A 25,790-nucleotide genomic window follows, 5' to 3' on the forward strand; every position below is an offset into this window, starting at 1 on the left:
ATGTCAAGAGACCTATTTCAAAGAATGGTGTATCCTTTTTTCTCAGAGATCTGATCGTTAAAACTGGTGGTTCGGCTGCTGGGGAAGACCAGACGCCGAGAGCACACAGTATTAGAGCAGTTGCTACATCAGTAGCTTTTATGAAGAACGTCAGTCGCCAAGGTGCTTGAGGCGGCGACTTGGCGTTCTAATTCTGTTTTTGCCTCTTTTTTACTTGAGGGATATTTCTCTAGTTCTAGGCGGACCTTCCTTCGTTCTTTGGGCCCGTTGGTGATGGCAGGACAGGTCGTCAGACAGGAGAATTAGGTAGTCTTCCTGTTTTACGTTTGGTTGCTACCTGTATATTATTCATTAATTTTTGTTTTGTTGTATATATTTTTTTGTTTTTGTATTTAAAACCCATGGCAGTTTTTGACGTAGTTATAATGGGAATTAGGCAGTTTGGTATTTAGGTGTTTTTGATGACAAGGACTGACTGCTTGGCAACTCATGCTGCTTCCATTTTCAGTGTGAAATGGTTCCAGCCACTGGGTTGTCGGCACTGGCGACTACGCTTCTCCCAGAGTCGATGCTGACCTAGGACTAGCCACTGGTTCGCTTGTCCTGATTGACTTCCTGGGTTCCTTGCCACTGTCCTCTGGACAGGGTAAATTAGTCGATGGATCGTTCTGCTGTCCAATTCTGGTGACTCGCTCACCAATCTACTTTTTGTCTCACCTGTCTTCTCAGAGTCAGACACTCGTGGAGATCAGGCGACATTTAGTAGCAATTCGTCTGACTGGTCACCTGGTCGGTCACCTGACTTTAGTACAGACGGACTGACTATGCACTTACTCCTTGTCCTGTGCTACCGCAGTTGGTGGCATTATGGTAGGAGACTTTGAGTTGTTAGTATCTTTGACCTTGGGTTGAGTTTTGACTGCCTATGATATATATTTCTTTGTTTGTTTTCTCCTATTCTGTCCGAAGGGGAAATTGTATTCAGATTCCCTCCTCCTTTTCAATGTGGTTAATCTGGCTAGATAAATTATATTAAGGTAATGTTTATTAATATGGAATTTTTATTCTAAAATTAATATTAATAATACTTACCTGTATAATTTATCTAGTCCCACCCATCCTACCCCACGATCTGCCTATCACAACTGATTTGAGGGAAGGTTTTCGTATCTGTCAACGACAGTGTTGCCAACTGGCGGACAGAATAGGAGGTAACAGGGTTGCCAATGTGGTAAATTTTGGTGCGGTTTTTGGGGATTTAGGGCTAGATAAATTATACAGGTAAGTATTATTAATATTAATTTTAGAATAAAAATTCCATTTTCATGAACAAACAGTGCTTTTTATTTAGACTAATACAACTCTTAGTTATGTGTTTATATTTAAGAACAGTGCATTTACAATTCCAGATGGTAAAGGTTAAAAATAGATCAATTAAAAATTATCTACCACTAACTACAAATGAGAGAGAGAGAGAGAGACGAGATGGAGAGAGGAGAGAGAGGACGAGAGAGAGAGGACGAGAGAGAGAGAGAGAGAGAGAGGGAAGAGAGAGAGAGAGAGAGAGAGACTAATGGCAACACTCCCCTCCTGTCACATTATGTACTTGACATGACATGTTTGACAGCTCTGGACTTCCAGCTTCTGGTGGAATTAAAAAGATGAGGGGAATGAATTTTTATATGCATTTTGTAATTACATTTATATTATTATTATTATTATTTATTATTTCTTTAAAATACTATCACAGAAATTTTGTAATTACGGTGATATTATTATTATGTATTATTATTTGAAAATATTAATAGTAAACAAAGTACATACATGTACCATAAAAATTCTCACATCTCAGTAAAAGAGAGAGAATTATTATTATTATTTAATGTTATATTTAATTTACACATGAAAACTTGAAGACTTATACAAAAAATTAAAGAAAACACTTTTGCATGGTTTCTCTAGGATAAAAAAATGTTGCGTTTGGGTGCCTGTGAATTACTTGCATGTGGTAATCAGTTGTTTTAGTGAAAAGTTCACGCTATTGTGAATTCTCACAGATTGAATCGCGTAAGATTGAGATATTCCTGTGCTTCCACCAGTACTCTGTCCGGTGCCTTGGTCTCTAACCAATCACCTGGAGAAGCAAAGAGGCAGCCCTGCTCAGACTCCTTCGGCAGAGGCTTCAGCCTAGAAGCAGTCTGGGGCATGTCACAAGGAGAGCGCAAGTTCTTGCACGGTAGCCGTTTGCTTGGCTCTACGCAGCCCCCATCGAGTTCGCACAATTGGTCAGGCTAGGTTATGTCAAGTGCTTGGTTCGAGCAGGGTGCTAGGAGTACTCAGCCTGGCTTGTGTGAACCTCTCCTCTTTCCTCAGGACAATGCTTTGTCGAGGCGAAAGCTTTCTTTTAGACCTGTATTGCCATCACCACCGTGTGTTGGTGACTGCATACAGCATACCTTGTTGGCTCTGCTGGCAGGACAGGTGAGAGTGCCCGATCCTCCTCACCTGTCCCCTCAGCCTCCTGGGGTTTTACCGGAGGCATGAGTCGGACAGGGGGAACTTCGACGAGCGTTCTCATTGGAGTCCTACTTTTCAGGCCTACGTTCCGGGCTCGGTTCTTTGGCTACCCAGGTCATACGCCTGGGTAGTACAGGAAGGATCACACGGAGAGTAGATTGGGAGGACCACACCCTGGAAGGATTCGAGGGTCTTCTCCCCCGCAATGCAGACACCTCCAAGATACAGAGGATGTTTTCATAGATCACTGCACTGATTCGTCAGCACAGTGATCTCAGGAAAGGGATCATGGTCTTGTGGATTGTCCGTCATGCCTCAAATCCTATTGGTGCGAGAAAAAACCCAAGGTTTCAATGGGGCTGCCATGGTCTGCCCTTGCTGAGGGGGTACTTGATCAAGTGAATGATCTTGTTTTTTGGCAATGGAATTCACTTTGAACTAACTGCTCGGACAGGATACTTTCTCCTCCTCTACCTTGTCAGAAGCTATGTTACATACCCTCAGAGAGGTCCTTGTTGTAGTAGGTTGACCCAGACCTGGTTTGCCTAGGCCTGGGTCTCTCATTGCAGCAGCTTACCATAGAAGGACTCTCCCTTTTGCAGGGAGAAGATGAGAGTGTGGAGGCTACACCATGACAGCTCTCCAGTCAGTCTGCTGGTTGGATCTGTGGTCATTCACAGTATCCAAAGTGGCTGCATCCTCAGGGACTATCATTCCTGGGGAGGATTCTGCTTTCGAGAGACTGTGCCAACTGGAGGTAGGGCTATTTCCTACCTGGCCCACCAGACAGCAAACCTGTGGCTGAACCTAGTAAGGAAGAGGAGGGATGCTGTCCTGAATTGACTTTCTAGGTTTGTAGCTCCTGTGTGGTGACATGTTGTAAACATAATATCATTGGTTCACGTTCTTTTAGCAATCATTGCACCTCTCCCAAATGTAATCTGGTTTGCAGACCATTCATGTTCCATTGTATAATATAATTATTGAAAATATTATGTTAGTGTGCTCAAGTGTTACTTTCTTTTTGTTGATTATCAATTTACATTTTTTCTAAAAATGTATTTATGAAACCGTTGCTCATACGCGAACAAACCTTCGGTCTTAACAATAGGATAATTTCTAGCGCCTAGCTGGATCCGGTTAAAAAAAACAGATGAAAGCAAGGAATCTTGTGATATCTAGCAACGCATGCGTAGATCGGGTGAAGGATGGTCGAAGACCATTCACCTATGATCGCGCATCAGTCTTTCTTTTGACCGCCTGGGCGAGAGTCGTGTTAACCTCTCTTGGCCTTTTCCCAGTTCATTGCCCGTTTCGCTTCTGTTTAGTGTGTGTGTGTGTGTTTGGCTGGTATTATGGCTTCTTCTCCTCCTCGGCGTCAGCGTATGTGCCCCGGAGTTCCAGGTTTACCGTGTTCTTGTTTTTTGGCTTCGCCAGCGACCGACCCTCACATCACGTGCAGTAAGTGTCGTTGTAATTTTTGTATTATTACGAATCCTTGCATGGAATGCCGGGCATGGCCTGTGGAGCAGTGGAGGTCGTTTTATGGCAAGAGAGAACATCGGAGGGTTTCGACTCTTTCTACTTGGGAAGGTTTTGCACCTCTTCCCGATGTTTCATCTCCTGCAGTAGTCAACCCTAATAGTAGCGTTGTCCCTGCATCTCCTTCCTTTTCTTCCATTGATTTGTCGATGGAAGTATCGGGAGGCCTCTTCTTCCTTGGGAATTTATTTGATTCCCAAGAAGGGTGAGCCTTTTTCATCAATCTCTTCTCTTCCAGAGTCAGAGGTGTCCAAAATGGCGGCAATTTGGAAGACACTCAGGCTAGGGGGTACCCCGTCCTTGGAGGGGTTGCTAGCGCATTTTGTGGAGGCTCCCCCCCCCGCTCCACGGTCTGACCAGGCCATCCCCCCCTCCTCCCGGCCTCGTCTTCATGGGTAGCAGCAGTCGGCCATCTTGTATTGCTCCGCCAGTGTCTGCTGCCGCTTCGAGACGGAGTGACCCTGTGGCGTCAGCCCCGTTGATGACATCACAGGATCCGTCTTTGTGTATTCCTCCACCAGTGGCGTCTCATTCCCCCTCGCACCGAGGGGAAGCCGTGACGTCACCGCCACTTGAGACGTCACTTCCATCGATGACGTCTCTCCCAGTCGTCTCCTCTGATCCGCCTTTCTCAGCCATGACGTCATCACTGCCGCCCAGTTCGCTACATCTCCCTTCCTTGTCATCGGAGCCTTCTCTGGCACATCAGTCTGAGGTCATATGCCAGGCAGTGCTTCAGAGGTTGGACTCTGTATTGGATGTGAAGTTGGCTGCCTTATCGGTTGGGAGGACTGGTAGGAAACGTGTTGCTTTGTCCCCGCCTTTTGAGAAGAGTGCGCATAAGAAACTAGTGCTGTCTTCCTCTCCCTCTTCCCCCTCTACACCCCGGCGGCATATCAAGTATTGGAAGGCTAAGGACTTTGCCCTTCCTTCACCTTTGAGGGAGGAACAACGTGGACGTGTTCCCGAGAGTGCTGTTGTTTCGGGCAGTGTTAGTGGTGTGCGATCTGCAGGAGATGCTTCATCCTCTGCCATCTGTTCAGGTAAGTGATGTTCCTAGTGTTATGGCAGGTTCATCTTGGAAGCTGACGCATGGACCCAGCCCAGACAGGTTAGTTGGGGTTTCGGGCTGTTTGGCTGCTAACCCTTCAGTTAATTTTGGTGGGGAAGGTGCCTTAGAAGAGCCTACACATCCTCCTCGTCATCGGTCTCCGTTGCCGGAGCAGGAGGAGGGAGACACGCAATCGTTTCTGTCTTCCTTTTCGGAAGTTGTTGATCTCATTCGTGGGTTTAACAATTTGGAAAGTAGGACTCAGGCTCAGTTGTCTTACACTCCTTACTTGGAAGCCTTGGTGGGAGGTACTCAGGACCCCAAATCATCTCTTCAGCTTCCTTTGTCGGGGCACGTTCAGTCGGTCTTGCAGAAGATTAACGCCTCTGTATCGGACCGGGACGGTTTGCTTTGCTCTAGGGGCTCTACTAAACTACCACCCCCCCCTCTCATGAGACATAGGAAGTACTATGCTATGAGCTCTACATTTTTGTTGTCACGTCATCTTAACCCAGACGTCATTCGCCTGAAGCCGGTTTGACTTTGGAACAGGTGAGGTCGGTGGCTCTGTCCTTATCTCTGCAAGATGCCTCAGCAGTGGAATCTACGGCGGCCTCCATGTTACAGACAGTTTCTTGGCTGGACCTGTGGTCTGTGGTTATTGCCAAGATAGCTTCCGACAGGTCCCCGGAAGGGTTGGTGAGTGCCTCCTCGCTTGCCAGTCTGTTGCAGTCCGGGGGCAAAGCGTTTTCATATTTGGCTCACCTCAGTGCTAATTTATGGGCTAATCTTCTTCTGATTAGAAGGGTGTGGCTTTGTCTAGGATGGAGAGATTGCTCGACACCGAGTCCTTGCTGGCATTGAGGAATGGAGATCTGTTGGAGTCTCAATTTTTGTTTCCTCAGACAGAACTCGAGAGTGCGATAGACCGGCGCTGGGCTGACACCAAAGACAGACTGGTGCACTGGGCCATGTCTAAGTCGGAGTCTCGTCCTCGGAGACATCCGCCTCCTCCTCCACCCCTTGTCCAGCAGCAGTCAAGGAGACCGTCGCCTGGTAGGCCGTCGAGGACCTCGAGTTCGGCAGGGCCTTCCCATTCGACACAGCCTAAGTCAGAAGATCAACGCCCCTTTCGCTCTTGTTCCTGTAAGCCAAGAAGGGGCCCAAGGGGCAGAGGTAAAGGGGGCCGTCGGTAGGTTAGGTGCCTCTCTCTCTCCTGCGCCACGGGTGGGGGTTGCCTGGCTGGCCACTGGGCCAAGTGGCAGAGTTATGGGGTGGAGAAGTGGGTGGTAGATGTCCTTCAGGTGGGATATCTACTGCCATTCGACTTCTCTCCTCCTCTGTTGGACAAGCCGCAGCTCAGGAAGGCACATCCTCCAGATTCTCTGAAGTTCTTGGCTCTTCAGGAGGAAGTGCAGAAAATGGTGGACAAGGATGCGATAGATGAAGTAGTGTGTCCATCCCGGGGTTTTACAGTCACATCTTCTTGGTGCCCAAGGCGTCGGGAGGATGGAGGCCTGTGATCGACTTATCCACCTTGAATCACTTCATCAGGAAGACACGGTTCAAGATGGAGACCCCGCGCTCAGTGTTGGCAGCCGTGAGGGAAGGCGACTTCATGCTGTTGATAGACTTAAGGGACGCATACTTCACAATCTCTGTTCATCTGACGTCCAGGAAGTTCCTTCACTTCTCTCATGCGGACAAGATCTTCGAGTTCAAAGTCTTGTGCTTTGGGCTGACCACAGCAGCCCCTCAAGTGTTAACAAGGGTCTTCTCTCTTATCTCATGGGGATCCGTTTGCTGAGGTACCTCAACGATTGGTTAGTCTTGGCAGTTTCCAGGGAGAAGCTACTGCAGGACAGGGATCGTCTACTTTGGTTCTGTCTGGAACTGGGCATATTAGTCAACCAAGAAAAGTCGAACCTCGTACCCACTCAAAGGATTCTCTACCTGGGCATGGTCATCGATATGACAGTGGCAAAAGTTTTCCCATTGGATCAGAGATTAGAGAAGTTGCGGGCGTAGCGTAGCGCGCAACTTCCTGTAAGAGTCACATCAGTCAGTTCATCAGTGGCAGGTTCTTCTGGGAGTGTTGTCTTCCCTGGAAAAGCTGGTCCCTCATAGGCATCTTCATCTTCGGTCTCTGCAATGGAGACTGGGGGAATTCTGGTCTCCGGCAGGGGACTCTCCCCTGTTAATGGTTCCTCTGTCTCTGGAAGTGAGAGAAGACCTTTGTTGGCGGTTGGACAACCAGAATCTGTTGAAGGGTATCCCTCTGCGTTCTCTTCCACCAGACTTCCTTCTGTTCTTGGACGCCTCCCTCCCAGGTTGGGGCGCTCATTTAGGCGGCCTCTTCGCCTCAGGCGTTTGGAGTTTGGAGGACAAGCAGCAACATATCAATGTCTTGGAGTTGAAGGCGGCTTTCCTGGGTCTGAAGGAGTTTCGGGGAAAGGTAGAAGGTCATTCTGTTGTTCTCATGTTGGACAACACCACAGTAGTAGCCTATGTGAACAAACAGGGAGGCCTGGTATCAGGTCAACTTCACACCTTGACCGTAGAGCTTCACCAGTGGGCAGTCGGCAATTTGGTAGAGCTCTCAGCCAGGTATATCCCAGGGAAACCGAATGTGGTCGCAGACAAACTCAGTCGCCGGCATCTGATCCTAGGCACAGAGTGGTCTCTTCATTAAGTGGTGGCAGACAAGCTTTTCCAGATTTGGGGGAGACCCATGCTGGACCTTTTTGCAACATGCTTCAACAGGAAGCTGGAGGTGTTCTGTTCAGTGGTTCCAGATCCTTTAGCATTGGCAGAGGATGCATTTCAACATCCCTGGGACAACCTGGAATTGTATGCCTTCCCTCTGTTTTGTTTGATCTGTCAGGTTCTGAACAGGCTGATGAGTTCACAGGGTCTCAGGATGACTTTGGTAGCCCCACTGTGGCCTCAGGCGGAATGGTTTCCAAATCTGCTATTGTTGTTGTCAGAGGTTCCGAGGGAGATTCCCCCTTGGCGACATCTGTGTCAGCCCCATGCGGAAAGGTTCCACCAGTCAGTAGAATCCCTGTCTTTTCACAGTTGGAGGCTATCAAGTATCTCCTCCGAGCAAGAGGCTTTTCTCAGAGATCAGCTGGGCACATGTCCAGCAGTCTTAGAAAGTCGACGTCCGCGGTATACCAAGGCAAATGGGCGATCTACTGTGATTGGTGTCATAAACTGGGTTTTTCTCCACTTGCGACCTCTATTCAGCGAATAGCAGACTTTTTAACCTTTCTCAGAGACGAGAAACGTTTGTCTGTTTCTGCCATTAGAGGCTACAGGGCGGCCCTGAGTTTGGTGTTAAGCCTTAAGGGTATCGATATCTCTTCCTGGGAACTTTCCCTGTTAATTAAGGGGTTTGAGTAGTTGAGTTCTCCTAGAGAGCTCAAGCCTCCGATGTGGGATGTTTCCTTGGTTCTTAAGAGCTTGACTAAGAGTCCATATGAGCCCTTGCATCGCTCATCTGACAGGAACCTGACGCTCAAGACAGTTTTCCTTCTGGCTTTGGCATCTTCCAAGAGGGTAGGAGAGCTCCACAGTCTGAGCTGTGAGGTGAAGCACACCAGGGATTGGGGGTCAATGCCCTTCGAATTTGTCCCGTAATTCGTGGGCAAGACCCATAATCCCTCTGTGCATGATGACAGGTTCACTTCGTTTTCCATTCCATCACTGACTGACTTTGTGGGTGGTGATGCTCAAGAGCTTTTGTTGTGCCCTGTCCGGGCCCTGCGTCGGTATCTTAAAAGGACTCGGCACCCTAGACCAGGCTGCCACAGACTTTTTGTTAGCAAAGGCCGTACAAAGAAAGAGGTGTTTAAGAATACCATCTCTTTTTGCATACGGGAAGCCATCAGACAGGCATGCTTGACTCTTGATGATTCTACCACCACGTCTGTGCAGGCTAGAGCACATGACATTAGAGGTATTGGTCCCTCTCTGGCTTTCAAAAAGAACTTGGCTGTACATAGAGTGCTGAGCGCTGGTACTTGGTTACGCCCGTCCATGTTCACCTCTTTCTATCTTAAGGTTGTTGCCCACAGATCTGCGGACACGTTTTCCCTGGGTCCTGTGGTGGCTGCCCAACAGGTTGTGTAACTCATGGTTGCCTTTAACAGGGCACCTTTGTATCTTACCTAAGATGATTGTGTGGATGAGAGAATGAGTGAGTTGGCTGGTCTCCTTCTTTCTCTTGTACCTTTCCTTCTTCCTTCAGGCGGTTTAAGGAATAGACACGTCATTCGCTGGACTGGTCTGATACAGGTGAGTAAGGTAGTCATACTGATAGTGTGGTGGTGCAATATACAAATATCTTACCCACTATTTGGTAGCATATGCTCCACTCCTTGGTGAGGAGGGGTTGGGAGTAATACAAACCCTGGTGTCTTGGTTTGTTATTGGACAGTCAAAGTTTCTCTTTGGTTCTCTATAATACAATGGTTATCCCATATAACATTGTACGTCACTCAGCTTCTGAGTGGTTAGATATCAATTTATCTAGCTTGTCAATGGGCTTCAGTCCCTCTTCAAGAACCATTTCTTTTGAGAGCTGGACTGGTGGGTAGGCCCCCAGCTGGTCTAGGATGTCTTATACCTCCCTCCAAGTATGAGTCTATCCTACTGTTAAGACCGAAGGTTTGTTCGTGTATGAACAAATGACAAACTTTCTAAGCCAATTTGTATTTTCATAGCTACAAACCTGAGGTCTTAACGTTATACTGCCCACCTCTGGCCGTCCCTCTGTTTGTTAAGTCATCCTGAGTTGGGAAAGACTGGCGTAGCGGCGTCGTCCTTGACCACTCCTAACCCGAGCTACACATGCGTTGCCAGATATCACAAAATTCCTTGTTTTCATCTGCTTTTTAACCGGATCCAGCTAGGCGCTAGAAATTATCCTATTGTATAGACCTCAGGTTTGTAGCTATGTAAAATACAAATTGTCTTAGAAAATTTGTCATATTACCTGGATACAGTTTGGCTTATATTATGGCTACCATTACAAGACTTTCAACAATTTAGGTGTAGTGCTTACTCAAATTCATTGGGTGACGAGCAATCAGAAATCACTAATAGTAGATACATTTATTCTGAATTTTAATTTATATGTTGGTTATAAACAGTTAACAGACTCATTTATTTCGATTATGAAAGGTCCTGGTAATGGTTCTATTAAGTAATCCCAAGAAAAATGAGATACTGGTACTTAAATAAAAATAACACTATGAAAGGACCAGAGTTTGTTTCTCAGTATATAGATCAACAAAATATTCTTCTAAAAAAAAGTACTATGTAATCCCTTTGCAAGTTCCCATTCATACTGGACTAAGTTTAAAATTATAATTTTATTAAAGATAATATTCAATATAATTATCATAGAAATGAAAAGTGTTAGTACAGAAAATTAATATTATGCCAGCCTAGAAGGATTTTAAATTCCTATACAAATGACAAAAGTATCAGCTGGTAATTGGCCAAAATTCACGATACCGATACCACAAAAACTAGCCGATACCACCGATACGGATATTTGGGCACATCACTAATTGAATCAACAGCAGAATGTACTATGCGTAAAAGAACATACTCTATCTGCAGTGGATCCCTGAGCCCCCCACCTGGTTATGGGGTTGGGATCAGGGGGACGTACATATTGATATATTACCTATCAAATTTTAATTGTAATTTCTTTTATGTAGTAGCAACTGGCATGACACAAATTGATTGCTAAAAAATTTATTTCTACATAAGTATTAATACTACCTTTAAATGTTACTTTTTATTTACTGCGCCCTCAGATCTTCAAAACTATTGAGGCTAGAGGGCTGCATATTTGTATGTTGATCATCCACCCTCTAATCACCAAACACACCAAATTGCAGCCCTCTAACCTTAGTAGTTTTTATTTTAAAGTTAAAGTTAGTTAGAATTCTGTCTAGCAACAATATAGGACAGGCCACCACCAGACCATGGTTTAAGTTTAATGGGCTGTGGCTCATACAGCATTAAACTGAGACCACTGAAAGATAGATTTATTTTCGGCAGCCTTGATTATACGATATACAGAAAACTAGATTTCTGGGCTCAGTTCGTGTCGCTGCGCGAAATATCCTTTAATCCATTATTTCTAAGGTAAATGATCTAACAAATACCAGAAAATAAACTAAATAAAGAAAAGGTCAGTATAACTGACTCACTCACCCTCCAAGAGGGCGTCGGTATGAACACTAGGGCGAGTGAGACCACTACCACGAACCTCTTGCCAATAGAAATCTCCCACAACAAAACCCCCACAAGAGGGGAGCCGACCCACAGAACGAGGCAGCAACTACTACTACTCCAACCCACGCTAGGGACTGCCGCGCCTCTGGTGGCTATCCTTAAAGTTAGACGCGAACCCACCAGACGTAATTTTTATCTCTCTGTGCTTTCGTGCCCTTTTTTCGAGGATTTTACTTACCATGGAGCGTTCAGCCATCGCATCAGCTAAGTTAAGTATTCCGAAAGGTTCCTACTTAGTTTTTTCCTACCTTGAGTCAGTATTTGCCGTTTTTTAGGTATAAATGCTGATTCTCGGCCGGAAGCATGGCGGCATTGTTCTGCCTCGTGGCGGGTTCGTTCTTGGTCTCCCATACCTAGAACCTTCCCTTTGATTTTACGTCTCTATTCCTGTTTATCTATATTATGTTAGGGGATCCAGCCTGCATTGGTTTATGTCATGCATGCATGTCTTTCTTTACCTTGCTTAGGCATTATCTCTTCTATCCAGACCCTAGCCATAGCTCTTAGTATCGGCCCCGGCTAGCTTTGAGTGGTAGACTTTCTCTCGGGTTAGTCGTACACTCCTGGATTTTTTCTCCTACTACTTTATTTCTCCTACTTTGATTTTGATTTAAGTGTTTTATGTGATTTTATTTGATTTTGGTTAGCCTAGGGCGTCTGGTATGTTATCGTAGCCTAGGTTTATTATATCATGGTCCCCATTAGTTTTGTTGCTTCCTTTTATCAGTTTTGTTGCATCTACGATGGCATCTCGCTGATCAGTTTGGTTGCATTACCCTAGGCTATAGATTTAGTTGTTTTTTCGTGTTACCGTTTCGTGGTCACCATGTGATCGCGATACAGCCAGACGCCCGTCCAGTCACCCTGCCCTCCTCCCGCTCTCCCATAGAGCTGGGGGGAGGGAGGTCCGTCCTTGCTCGCTCCACCCGGGCCTGTCTCCCTCTCTCCCTACGCGGAGGGAGTAGGGGAGGCTGGACAGACACGTGACTGGGTTCGACCGTGTCTCTCTGCTTCGCGGTGCTTTGTTGTGACGAGGTAGGGGGATTGGCCTCCCCTCTCCTTTGTTGCTCCGTTGCCCCGCTGTTAGCTCGAGTTCTGTTTCGTCCTCTCGCCCCTTCCCGGATTCTCGGTGCTCTATTTTTCTTACCGGAGCTCCGTCGATCACGAGGGAGGGAGCTGGTTCCCGGCTTGCGGGCGGACCTCAGGCGTGCAGTTGGTCTCATTTACCTAACCATCCCGTCTCGTCGGTACAACGGGAGACGGATACCACCGCGATTCGGAATCATTTCCGGAATTTAGTGCTATTTTATGCTTAAGTCTATCATAAGTTTATTTTAAGCTATCATAAGTTTAATTTAAGGTAGCTTAAGCTGGGTCCCTCCCTTACCTTTGTTTTAGACACCGGATCACACCGGAGTTATAGCCTATTCAGGCGGTAGGGGAGGGGTTATGCCCAAAAGTTTTTCACTCTCCGGCATACATCGGAGTTCTAATTTAGCCTGTAAGTGATGTCTTTTATGGTACTCATGTATCCTTCCACTTACAGACCACCAACTGCGAGCATCCAGGATGCAACGCCATGCTCCAGGACCCCTGCGGGCATGAAGTCTGTAGGTCCCACGCTTTGTGCGCGACTCCGCATGGGAATCTACAGGTCTGGTACCACGAGACCTGTACAATCTGTTATGATCTCGTGGGTCAGTTCTTAGACGGGGTAAGTATTTCCAAGTGTATATATGAACTGTAAATACTGTACTGTATCTTAAGTTTAATTTTAGTGATTTCTTTTAAGCTTAAGTTCCTTATATGTTGTGAATTACATCCCCAAATACTATAGGTTTAAGCCCGGTTTTAGTTTAAGGTTGAATTTCAATTTTAAACTTAAAACTAATATACGCCCTCTCTTCCAGGCTGCTGTGGTTAGAGAGACCGCCCTTGCAACCCTGAGGGCTTGGGTCGGCGGCTTCGGCAAAAACGCCGCCAAGGGACAGCCCTACATTCTTGAGAAGAGGATGGCTGTCCTGCTGTTCCCCGGCGGCAAGTCGACGGGGTACGTCGACCCGGCAGAAGCAGCCCCGACTATGGCGGCGATCCAGGAACAGATCGCTGCGTCGATGAAGGAACCAGGCCAGGATATCTCGTCGGAAGTCGCGACACTGGACTTAAACGTAGAACCAATGGTAGGTGTTGACGGCCTGTTGGTCGAGGTAGGTACGTTGGACGCCCAAGGGCTTCCCTTGGGCGCCACTGGATCTTCTTCTCCTGCTACTTCTCCGGCTTCTTTCCAAGGCTTTACAGGAGCTGAGCTCCATTATGCTTCACCTAGTGCTTCGGTTAAACCCAAAGTCAAGGGCCAAAGGGTACAGAAAACCCATAAGAAGACGTCGTCGTCATCCAAAAAAGACTTCGTCGGCATCATCATCTCGTAAGTCTCCGGCTACAAACCTAGAGCTTCTGCTTCAAGCTCGAAGTCCTCGAAGAGCAGGTCTTCCAAGGAGAGGCCCCGTACTCCGGCGGAGCCAGCGGTCTCTCCTCTTCCTTTGGTGCCTATGCCGAGTTATCCCTCCACCTCCGCATCAGCTCCGGCTTAGGATCCCAACGCTGGGTTGATGCAACAAATGGGAGACTTGGTTGGCTCGTTGAGGAATAGCATGGAGCAGATGTTCTCCCGGTTGTCCGAAAGGATTACAACCCAGGACAACATAATTGCCGGACTCAACCAGGCCCCTCTGGCTACTCCTCCGGCATTCGGTGCTGGATTGCTACAGCTCCCTCCTCACGATTCTCTGCCTCCGTTCTCAATGAACAACCCCTGGAGAGTGGCTTCATACGCCCCTTTCCAGGACGGTCTTATCTCCATACTGGAATGCGGCACTCGAAGGATTGAGGACTTCGAGTTCTATCCGGAGGGCCTCCAACCGCCGTTCATTGGCTACGCCAGGCTTACAGATGCAGCCATGACTAGAGAGGATAAGGTTCCGAAAAAGACAGTCCTTTACTCCCGTGACCAGGCTCAAAGAGAGTGGCTCAGGTGTTTGGAGGAAATGGACTGTACAAACACTAGAATTCAAGCCTTTAAGAGTCCCTTCACCATCTTTACGATGGATGAAGAAACCCCTCTTCCCTTCTTGACTAAGATTGCTACGGTCACCATTCCGGCTGCCCTGAAGGGAGAATCCTTACCCCAATTAAGGGAAGCAGACCCCACCTCTCCTTTGCTCCCTTCACTTGGAGATTTGTGGGAGGATCTGCCTAATACCTTCTCAGCGGGCAAGCTCAAGCCAGACTGCGCCATGGACCAGTTCGGCGAGAAGCTACCTAGACTTCCTGACAGCCTCATTCGAGCTGAGTTTGAGGCCAAGTCTAGGCTTGCCAGGTCCATGAATACCATGGCAATGACGGAAGTAGCGGCTCTTTCCTATGCTTCAGAGCCGCTCTTCAAGCTCCTGACCAAGTCTCAGACGCACATGGTCCAGTCTGACTTGTTCGAGTTTGCGACTGCTAGGGTTAATTGCCGGAAACACGTCCTCCAGGAAGCAACTATTCGGCATGAACCAAATAAGCTACTTTCCTCCAACATCTGGGGGGCAGACCTCTTTCCTGAGTCTATGGTCAAGGAGGTCCAGGCTGAGGCAACAAGGCTCAACCAGAGCCTCAAGGATCGTTGGGGTCTCACAGCTAAGAGATGCCAAGATCAACCTGCAAGAGGTAAAACGCAGAAGAAACTTAAACGTTACCAGCCTTATCAGAAGAAGCAGCAACGTTTTACCCAGGCTGTTTCGGCTGTGCCAATTGTCCAATCAGCCCAGCCTTCTACCTCCAAGGCTCAAACTCAACCTATTTATGTGATTTCCCCTCAGCCTCAGCCTTCCACCTCCTACGCTGTCTCCCCAGCCTTTAACCAAGTGTTCGAGGGCCAAGCCTTCCAGCACTATGACCGGTTCGGCAGGGGAGGTAGAGCTAGGGGATCCTTTCGTCAGAGAGGATCAGGAAGGTCTCTCAACAGGGGAAAACACTTCCGTGGAGGCCGCGGAGGTCACTCGACCCAGCAGCAGTGAGAGCTCGAAGGTAGGAGGGAGGCTGTTTCTCTTCCGGCATCGGTGGGGATTCAGCAAATGGGCACAAAGCATTGTGTCAAAGGGCCTGGGTTGGAGTTGGGTTGCAGATCCTCCTCCATCCAGACCATTCCTTCAACTTCCATCAAAAGAAATGACGGAGTATGCGGAGGAGCTCCTCCAGAAAGGAGCAATAGCGAGAGTCAACAAATTAAAATTTCAGGGTCGCTTGTTCAGCGTACCAAAGAAAGGCTCACTAAAAAGAAGGGTAATCTTAGACTTGTCCCGCTTAAACTTGGCCATTCGCTGCGACAAGTTCAAAATGCTGACTATCTCGCAGGTGCGGACCTTACTTCCCCGTGGGGCCGTCACCACCTCTATCGATCTTACAGACGCATACTATCATATCCCTATTGCAAGACACTTTCGCCCTTACTTGGGCTTCAAGCTGGGAGATCAGGCATTCTCCTTCAAGGTAGTTCCCTTCGGTCTGAATGTAGCACCCAGGGTATTCACGAAGTTGGCGGAAGTAGTCGTCCAACAACTGAGGTCTCAAGGGATAATGGTAGTAGCGTATCTCGACGATTGGTTGATTTGGGCTCCAACTGTCGAGGAATGTCACAAAGCCACACTGAAAGTAATTAAATTCCTGGAGTATCTGGGGTTCCAGATAAACAGAACAAAGTCAAGACTCACTCCGGAGTCCAACTTTCAATGGCTGGGCATTCAATGGAATCTATCCTCCCATACTCTGTCGATTCCATCAGCCAAGAGGAAAGAAATAGCGAAGTCAGTGAAACAATTTCTAAAGTACAAATATGCTTCAAGGAGAAACCAGGAAAGAATCCTGGGTTCCCTCCAATTTGCCTCAGTGACAAACATCTTGATGAAAGCCAAACTGAAAGACTTAACCAGGATCTGGCGCTCACGAGCAAATGTCAGATCCAGGGACAAGTTATCATCAATTCCACAGATTCTACGGAATCGTCTGCGCCCTTGGACAAAGTTGAAGAACCTGTCCATATCAGTACCCCTTCAGTTTCCTCCTCCGGGAATTACCATCCACACAGACGCTTCACTAAGCGGCTGGGGAGGATATTCTCAGTTCAAGAAAGTTCAGGGAACATGGTCACCTCAGTTCCGCCAGCTTCACATAAACGTATTGGAAGCAATGGCAGTGTTCTTGACTCTGAAGAGGTTACATCCGCCAAAGAACTCTCACATAAAGTTAGTTCTGGACAGCGCAGTGGTAGTCCATTGTATAAACAGGGGAGGCTCCAAGTCAAGACATCAGAATCATGTCATGGTAGCCATCTTTTCCCTGGCGGACAAGTTCAGTTGGCCCCTCTCCTCCACCCATATAGCCGGAGTGAGAAACGTCATAGCAGATGCTCTATCCCGTTCAGTTCCTCTGGAGTCGGAATGGTCACTGGACAACAGTTTGTTCCAATGGATTCTCCGGAGGGTTCCAGGCCTGCAAGTAGATCTGTTTGCATCTCAAGCGAACCACAAACTTCCCTGTTATGTGGCTCCCAACCTGGACCCTCTGGCCTATGCCACGGACGCCCTGTCCATAGATTGGAACAACTGGGAGAAGATTTATGTCTTTCCTCCAGTGAATCTTCTCCTGAAAGTACTGAACAAACTCAGGACGTTCAAGGGTCAAGTAGCTCTAGTAGCTCCAGACTGGCCGAAGAGCAACTGGTACCCTTTGATTCTGGAACTGGGTCTTCGCCCTCTTCGAATTCCCAATCCCAGGCTCTCCCAGTCAGTACAAATGAAGACTGTGTTCGCTTCCTCAGGAATTCTCAAAACCCTAACTTTATGGACTTCATGAAGTTTGCGGCCAAGAAAGATGCAAATATCGATCCACAAAATATTCTTTTCCTGGAATCTGATAAAAGAGATTCAACTTTAAGGCAGTATGATGCTGCAGTTAAAAAGTTGGCATCCTTCCTGAGAGAATCAGACATTAAAATCATGACAATCAATTCAGCTATATCCTTTTTCAGATCCTTATTTGAAAAAGGTTTAGCAGCTAGCACCATTACGACAAACAAGTCAGCCTTGAAGAAGATTTTTCAACTGGGTTTTAACATAGACTTGACAGATTCTTACTTTTCGTCTATTCCCAAGGCTTGTGCTAGACTTAGACCTTCAGTAAGGCCTACGTCAGTGTCATGGTTCTTAAATGATGTTCTAAAGCTGGCTTCAGATACAGATAATACGACATGTTCATTTATAATGCTCTTAAGAAAAACACTATTTTTATTAAGCTTGGCTTCAGGAGCTAGAATTTCAGAACTGTCGGCGTTATCCAGAGATGCGAATCATATAGAATTTCTTCCCTCAGGAGAAGTTTTGCTTTCTCCGGATCGCAGCTTTTTAGCAAAAAATGAGGATCCTTTGTTGAGGTGGGAACCTTGGAAGGTTATACCCCTTCCTCAAGATGTTTCTCTTTGTCCAGTAACGACCTTACGAGCCTTTCTGTCCAGGACATCCTCATCCTCTTCGGGTCCTCTCTTTAGAAGAGAAAAAGGTGGTACTTTATCAATTAAAGGTATAAGGCAACAGATCCTATACTTTATTAAACAAGCCAACCCTGAATCCTTCCCCAAGGTTCATGATGTCAGGGCAGTAGCCACCTCAATTAACTATTTTCAACACATGAATTTTGATGATTTGAAAAAGTATACTGGATGGAAATCGCCGACAGTATTTAAGCGTCACTACTTAAAGTCCTTGGAATCTCTGAAATTTTCAGCAGTTGCGGCGGGTAACATAGTTTCCCCCGACTCTGCTTAATAATTGAGTTGAAGATCCAGATCTCCTTTCTACCTATCTCAGCCAACAGTTTGTCTATACCTACCTTGTTCATCTACGTCTACCCTTGAGTCTTAGCTGCTCTTGTGATGGTCTAGTGGGTGTCCCTTATTTTTTTGCTAGGGTCACCCACAATTGATTGTATATATTGATCTTTGTGATGTGGTCCCCTTATTTTTATGCTAGGGTGACACATCTCCATTTACAATGGTTATGGATTTGTTTATTAAGATCTATAAACTTGTTTAACATGTTTTAATGTAAGTTTGTTCATAATTGTACTTTATTACATTATTGATACTATTTAATTATAATTGCTTTAACTATTGTTGCCTATGATAATCATACACATGTGTTACATATATCCCATGTAAGCCCTTGTATATATATGTTAACTTTAAGTTAATTTTAAGTATTGTTCCTTTCCACATTATATGAACAATTGTGTATGTGTATATATTTTCTTGCAATTATAATATTTAATTATATTTTAAGTTTTATTGAGACCTTCTGTATTTTCAATCTTGTGCTAATTCTCTGGTACAATTTCGCGCAGCGACACGAACTGAGCCCAGAAAAAGGATTTTGACGTAAGGAAAAATCTATTTCTGGGCGATTGGTTCGTGTCGCCCAGCGAAATATCCTTTAATCCATTATTTCTAAGGTAAATGATCTAACAAATACCAGAGAATAAACAAAATAAAGAAAAGGTCAGTATAACTGACTCGCTCACCCTCCAAGAGGGTGTCGGTATGAACACTAGGGCGAGTAAGACCACTACCACGAACCTCTTGCCAATAGAAATCTCCCACAACAAAACCCCCACAAGAGGGGAGCCGACCCACAGAACGGGGCAGCAACTACTACTACTCCAACCCACGCTAGGGACTGCCGCGCCTCTGGTGGCCATCCTAAAGTTAGCAGTCAATCTTGAGCGCAGGGTTGGGAAGGGGTGGGATTTCGCTGGGCGACACGAACCAATCGCCCAGAAATAGATTTTTCCTTACGTCAAAATCCTTTTTTTCTGAAGAAACTTCAGTGCATTTTTTACTTGTTTACTATTGTATAAGTAGGACATTGTTATAAAGGTGGTGGTAAAGTTTGGAGTTTTTGTCCATTTGTTTACAGCTGGAGGTGATGATGATGATGATGAGACAGTAGCCATGATAAAAGAGTTGCTGGACACTAGAATACGCCCAACAGTGCAAGAAGATGGAGGTGATGTTTTATTTCGTGGATTCAGTGATGGCATCGTCTATTTGAAGGTAATGACTTTTTTTTCAAGCACAAATATATTAGTTATGTAATTAGTTTATGAAAATAATTTCTTCAAAATAATGAATGAAAATTAACATTGCTTGCTGGCTTGTTTTCTACAGTAAAGTAATTAACATATTTTATGTTGAATTTGGGTACACATTAGATGTTTCCATGCTGTTTCAGCATCTGTGTATAGTGTCTTCAAAGGTTGAATTATATTTAGTCAGTATGTTCTCTATGAATGATGGGATTATAATTATTATTTTATAGAGAAACCTTATCCCTGTCTAAATTCTTCAAGAAGCTTAGACTCATTGTGACAAAAGGACGATAATGCATTTGAAATCAACAAGTAATTATCAGTCTCCTCTTTGTGACATCATAATAAAGTTTAGAGGTTTGCCTTAGTATGTTTTTATGACAGATTTTTTCTTAAAAAAGGGTGTTATTTATTTTGTCAGAATAGCAGTCACCATGATGTAATGTTTGGGTCTATCATTGTCCTTGTCTTCCAAATATGCCATGGTGAAGGTGAGGTAGACACAGAATTTGGTACTACCAGGTCCTGATTTTGCTAATTTTTTATTTTAATATTTTATCTACTCTCATCTTGTGTATATGTGAGCGTCATGTTTCTCTGGTCTTTTCTTAACTTTACTTTCTTACATCTTTTTATCATTTTATGTATATTATTTACTTAATTTTTATTTTTTAACTTACGGTAATGTACTTCAGATCCCCTCAGTTTGCTGTTTAATTTTAGAGCTCTTATGACTACGGTAGGTCATTTGTGCTTTCCTAGTATTGTTTTGTTCCTGTCCTTGCTGTTACTTCTTATGTTGAATGGCTAAAGTTCATCTTGGTCTTTAGTTCTTTTATTGAATTATAATTTCTGAAGAGAGAGCACCTCTACCAAATATCAGTACTGATGCCCAACCAAAGTAGTAAAAGGCTTATAAAAGTGGGTGGAAATAAGATGGAAGAAAGAGAATAAGCATGGAGGTACAGTAAAAAGAATGAAAAAGGGTTGCAGCTGGGCACCAAAAGGGCACTGCAAAGAACCTTAAGTAATGCCTACAGTGCACTGTACAAGGTTCACCTTGTTGCACTACCCCCATACAGGGACATCACTTTGACCTTTATTCTGGAAGATTTTTTGTGAATCAAAATTTGCCTAAATTGATTTTCTTCTAGATAAATCAGTAGTTTTTTTGTGCATCAGGCATATTCTTGCAAAACAATCAAAGTCTGTAAGAGGGAGAACTTGCAGTGCATATTTCATCTTCAAGTACATTTTCCACTACATACAGTAGTACCTCGAGATACGAAATTAATCCGTCCCGAGGCGCCCTTCGTATCATGAGGTTTTTGTATCTTGGACCACATTTTACATGTAAAATGGCTGATCCGTTCCAAGCCCTCCAAAAATACCCCAGTAAATTATATTTCCAGGCCTGAAACACATGTTCTAGGGTTACGACGCCGATCCGACAGAAGAAATATGACTCCAAAAAGGCAAAATACTGTACATACTTGAGTAATATTCAACTGCATGTAATGTTCAACCCCATTTTTACTGCATATATTAGGACTTTAGCATATGTCCCTTAGCAATAAGCCTAGCCTATGTTAGCGGTTGCTACTGTAGCCTAGTCTATGATTCTGACATCTAAACCCAAGAAGCTAAAAGCTTAGAATATGCCAATAAAATGTATAAATAATCAGTATGTACTCATTTCAAATACGTAATTATTAATTAATCATTAACTGTAATACACAAACAAAAAACAAAAAAAAACCTTCCAATCGATTGTTTACATTCAGCTCTTACCGTCTTACGAGTACCGAACAAATGCCAAGCAATCATTTTTCCTAGGACACAGTAAGCCATAAATTTTCATTAGTATCTCTCTTCAACTAATGAAACTACCAAACAGTATAATAACCATTCATTTCTATTCTTTATTCTATCTTTACCTAATGGAGATACCGAGTTACTGACAGCTATAATGAAACATATATGAAACATACTATTAAAACGGAAGAAGAATTCTAAAAAATATGTATTTGTTGGCAGTCTGATTTATTTTATATTTTATGATATCTAATTCACAATTTTTTTTAATTAAATGTATTGCATGTACTCATTTCAAATAATTATTAAGTAACCATTAACTATAATAAACAAAAAACAAAAAAAAGCTTCCAAACTTCTGTTTACATCCAGCACTTACGGGTATCGAACGATCGCCAAGCAATCACTTTACACAGTAAGCCATAAATTTTCATTATCTCTCTTCAACTACTGAAACTACCAAACAGTATCATAACCATTCATTTCTATTCTTTATTCTATCTTTACCTAATGTTTTTTTTATTAAATGTGTTGCATGAATAAGTTTTTCAATTTACAGCATCCTTTTACCAATAGAATACTTAAAGCACAAGGGGTAGATGCTGACCAATAGGAGAGCAGGATCTTATGGGGTGACTAGCATCAGGAACCAATGGGAGAGCGGGAGGATGGTGGCGAGTTTACTCAGCTGGCAGCACGGGAGTTTTGAAATTGTTCTCGGTGGTCCGGGCGAATCTCGGGACTTTACACCAACAACCTTTCGTATCTTGAAAACTTTTCGTATGTAGAGCTGTAAAATTTTTCGTATTTGCTTTCATATCTCGAGTTTTTCGTAAGTTGAGCCTTTCGTATGTCGAGGTACCACTGTACTTGTATATGGTATTATGGTGAAATGTTTAAGTATAATTTTTTTTATTTGTGTAGATACTACCTTGCAGTAATTATAAAGAGAGGTAGTCATGACATTATTAGGGTTTTATTATGTTCAAGTATAGTACTCCTGAAGATTTGATTCCTCTAAAATTTTGCAGGGATTAAAAAAATGTATTATATATCATATAAATAAAAAATATAATGCGTGTCACAAAGCTTTGCGGGTCCTATTTGTCCCAGAGCCAGAACTAGGATGAACTATATATCACTCTATTCACTGTTAAAGTATTTAAGTTATGATATTCTTTAGCTGGTGTCATTTTAAAGCAATATTATTGCTATTATGAAAGGGGAGGCAAAACAAAAGGTTTGACCACTCTTCACCCGATCTATGCATGCGTTGCCAGATACCACAAGATTCCTTGCTTTCATCTACTTTTTTACCGGATCCAGCTAGGCGCTAGAAATGATCCTATTGTTAAGACCGAGGGTTTGTAGCTTTGAAAAATACAAATTGTCTTAGAAAATTTGTCATATTGACAAGTTGAAAACTGATGAAGGGAATGGAATAAAAACTTTAGGCCAAAGGCCAATTGCTGAGACCTATAAGGCTATTTAGCTCTAATAGAGAAAATGGGAGCAAAAAGGTTTTTAAAGGTGTAACAGGAGGAAAACCTTGCAGTTGCACTATGAAGCAATTGTCAGGAGGGGGTGGCAGGTAAGATGGAAGAATGAGAATAAAAATGGAGGTACAGTAGAAGGAATGAAAAGGGTTGCAAGGAACCTTAAGTAATAATGCCTATGGTGCACCACATGAAGTACACTGACAGCACTACGCCCTTCTTTTAGAAAATGATGAAAATGACTCATTTCATCAGAAATGACTTATGTGGGATTTTGAATGACAAGTCATAACAACACAAGTGATCAAAGAGGATTCATAGGGAATGAGTTGAAATTTCATTTCCACAAGAATAATTATGTACATCATTGCTCTCTTTTTCAGATGATGGGTAGCTGTACATCATGTCCATCGTCAGTGGTTACATTAAAAAATGGCGTTCAGAATATGTTGCAGTTTTATATTCCTGAGGTATGTTAGTGGTGTAAATTTTTATTCCATGCTTTTATTTTATTCATAATTTTGCCTCAGAAATGTGTAATAATACTATTTAATTTAATTTTTTTAATTAATACTAAAGATGGTAGTACAGTAATGCCTCAGGATACGAAATTAATCCGTTCTGAAGCAGCCTTCGTAACCTGATTTTTTCGTATCTTGAACCAAGTTTTACATGTAAATTGCCTAATTTGTTCCAAGCCCTACAAAAACACCACAGTAAATTTTATTGACCAATAAACAATGAAATACAACAATATGGACCATTCAATGTAACATAACCATGACTGTGCACCTGTAAATAAAGTGTATTAGTGTAAAGGGTACAAGAAATACATTTCTGGGATTGACCTATGTCATCCAGTGAAATGTACCTATAGCACTCATTTCTAGGTATAAATAAATGCTAAATATACCAGAGAAAAAAGCCAATGGAATGCCAGAGTTATTACCTCTGGATCGATCACCCCCAAAGGGTGTCGGTATAGCAACGGGTGAGTGGATGCCACTTATCACAGATACTCTACCCAATATCTTTCTCCTCTCTCAAAATCCCCCGCCAGAGAGGTGCCGTTACAACGACCACCTTCCGCTCACCACCGCTACCTCTGCCAAGAAACATTCCTTCTTAGCACTCGCTACGCGAACAGCTTTATTTTTCTGCTGTGATCCTTTTCAATATTTTGGTTAAATAATTGTGTTAATATGTCTTCTGATCTTCAAGAAGCATCTTCATCTAAGTTTAGTATAATTTTATTGACTTTGAACGCAGTTAGACAACAGTTTGTCCTTTTTTGAGAAGTTGTTAGTTGAGATGTTTACATGTTACGTACGTGGAAGGAACCCTCATCCAGGGAACCGGCATGTTTACATTAGGTACTGCGTTTCTCAGTCTTCTCAATTTATATTTTTTATTTTTTATTTTTTCGATGATTACCTTAAATTCACCACTATTGCACATCACAGTAAGCGCTACTGTTGTCATGAAATTTTACCATTTCGCTCCTGTTGGGTATCGATAGGCTTATGTATTACGGTTCAACCTTTACATTTTTGGCCTTATTAGAGGGTTTCCCTCGTTAGTCATCATCCTTCATGAGCGATTTGGTTTTCTCACGAAAGTGTGGTTTTATTTCATCTTAATGTGTGAGTAGTGTGTTGGAAGCGAGCTAGGCTAGCTAGCCTAGTACTTCGCCAGTTATTATTTTGGAGGTAAAGGAAAGCCCTCTTCCATCCAATATGCTCATGCATGTTGTGTATGTGGTAATTTTTGTATTATCTTGTTTTAATATTATATTGGTATACTAAATTTATTATGATGAGGTTAGTTTGGAAGTCCCACACGATTTACCAACCCTAGCCTACCTGACCAGATCGATGAGATTTTGGAGGGTAGGCTAGGAGTTTGAGAGTGCTACTCGCTACCCATAGTTGGTACTAGTCCTGGCTACCTGACCAGACTGATGTTCGGTTTTGGAGAGTGTTCCATCACTAGAGAGTTCCTCTCTGTTTACGTAAATGTAGGTGCTAGATCTGTCTAACCTGACCAGGTTGATACGTTCGATTTTGGAGGGTTAGGTTAGGCTCTAGAGTGTCCTCTTTCGTAATGTACTAGTATGCGCTATCCTAGCCTACCTGACCAGATCGGTGTATCCGATTGTGGAAGGTTAGGCTAGGCTCGCAGATGGGCTTGCCCCCTTTTTTCGTCGGTACTTCCAATACTTCTTTATTGATAATATTTTTGCAAGTATAGCCTTGGCCGTTACCTCCTTTAGGGTGTCAGTGGGCATGCCGCCTTCTATCCCTTTAGTTGTAGGCTACTTCATGGCTTCTTGGAGGGTGGTAATCACCTGACCAGCTGCTGTTGCCAGGCGATTATAAGTCTTCCTTTCTCCTCCGAGCTTTTCCCTTCTGTTCCGGACTCATTCCGGCGCTGCTTAGTTAGCTCACTGACCTAGTAATTCTACCAGTGAACAGCAGCTGGAGCGTCTAGCACTGCTTCGGGGGATTAGTCAGAGGAGATTAAGGATTAGTAGATTATGTATTCTCTGTTGGTATGTCTCCGAACCTGTGTTTATTCTGGTGAGGTGGGGTCTACCATCACTTCCACCAGTATTTTATACGCCAGAGCACTACGTACCGCTGTTTCCGCCGCTCGGTATTCCGTATTTCTCTGTTGTTATTGCTGTTCCCCACTCCGGTGGAGGCGGACTAGGCTTAGGCAATGCGTTTCCAATGGACTTGGAATTGCTATCCTACTCTGGTGTGATCAGATTCAGGCTTAGGTATTACCTTGTTTCCATGTTCTGTTCGTATCAGGCCAACGCCGCTGGTCCTACTATTGCGATAATGAGATTATGGATTCCGGAGCAGGTGGAG

The 25,790-nt window shown here is 44.1% G+C and overlaps 1 protein-coding gene across 1 annotated transcript in view; it reads left to right on the forward strand.

Annotated features, from left to right (window-relative positions):
- Window positions 1-25,790, forward strand: part of LOC135196237 (NFU1 iron-sulfur cluster scaffold homolog, mitochondrial-like) — a 146,572-nt gene that overhangs the window by 118,909 nt on the left and 1,873 nt on the right. The window contains exons 5-6 of the mRNA XM_064222914.1: window positions 19,432-19,568; window positions 23,298-23,384. Of these exons, the coding sequence (XP_064078984.1) occupies window positions 19,432-19,568; window positions 23,298-23,384 (224 nt within the window). The remainder of the gene's footprint in view (window positions 1-19,431; window positions 19,569-23,297; window positions 23,385-25,790) is intronic.

The sequence above is a fragment of the Macrobrachium nipponense genome, chromosome 17 (assembly GCF_015104395.2).
Source record: "Macrobrachium nipponense isolate FS-2020 chromosome 17, ASM1510439v2, whole genome shotgun sequence".
Classification (NCBI taxonomy): domain Eukaryota; kingdom Metazoa; phylum Arthropoda; class Malacostraca; order Decapoda; family Palaemonidae; genus Macrobrachium; species Macrobrachium nipponense.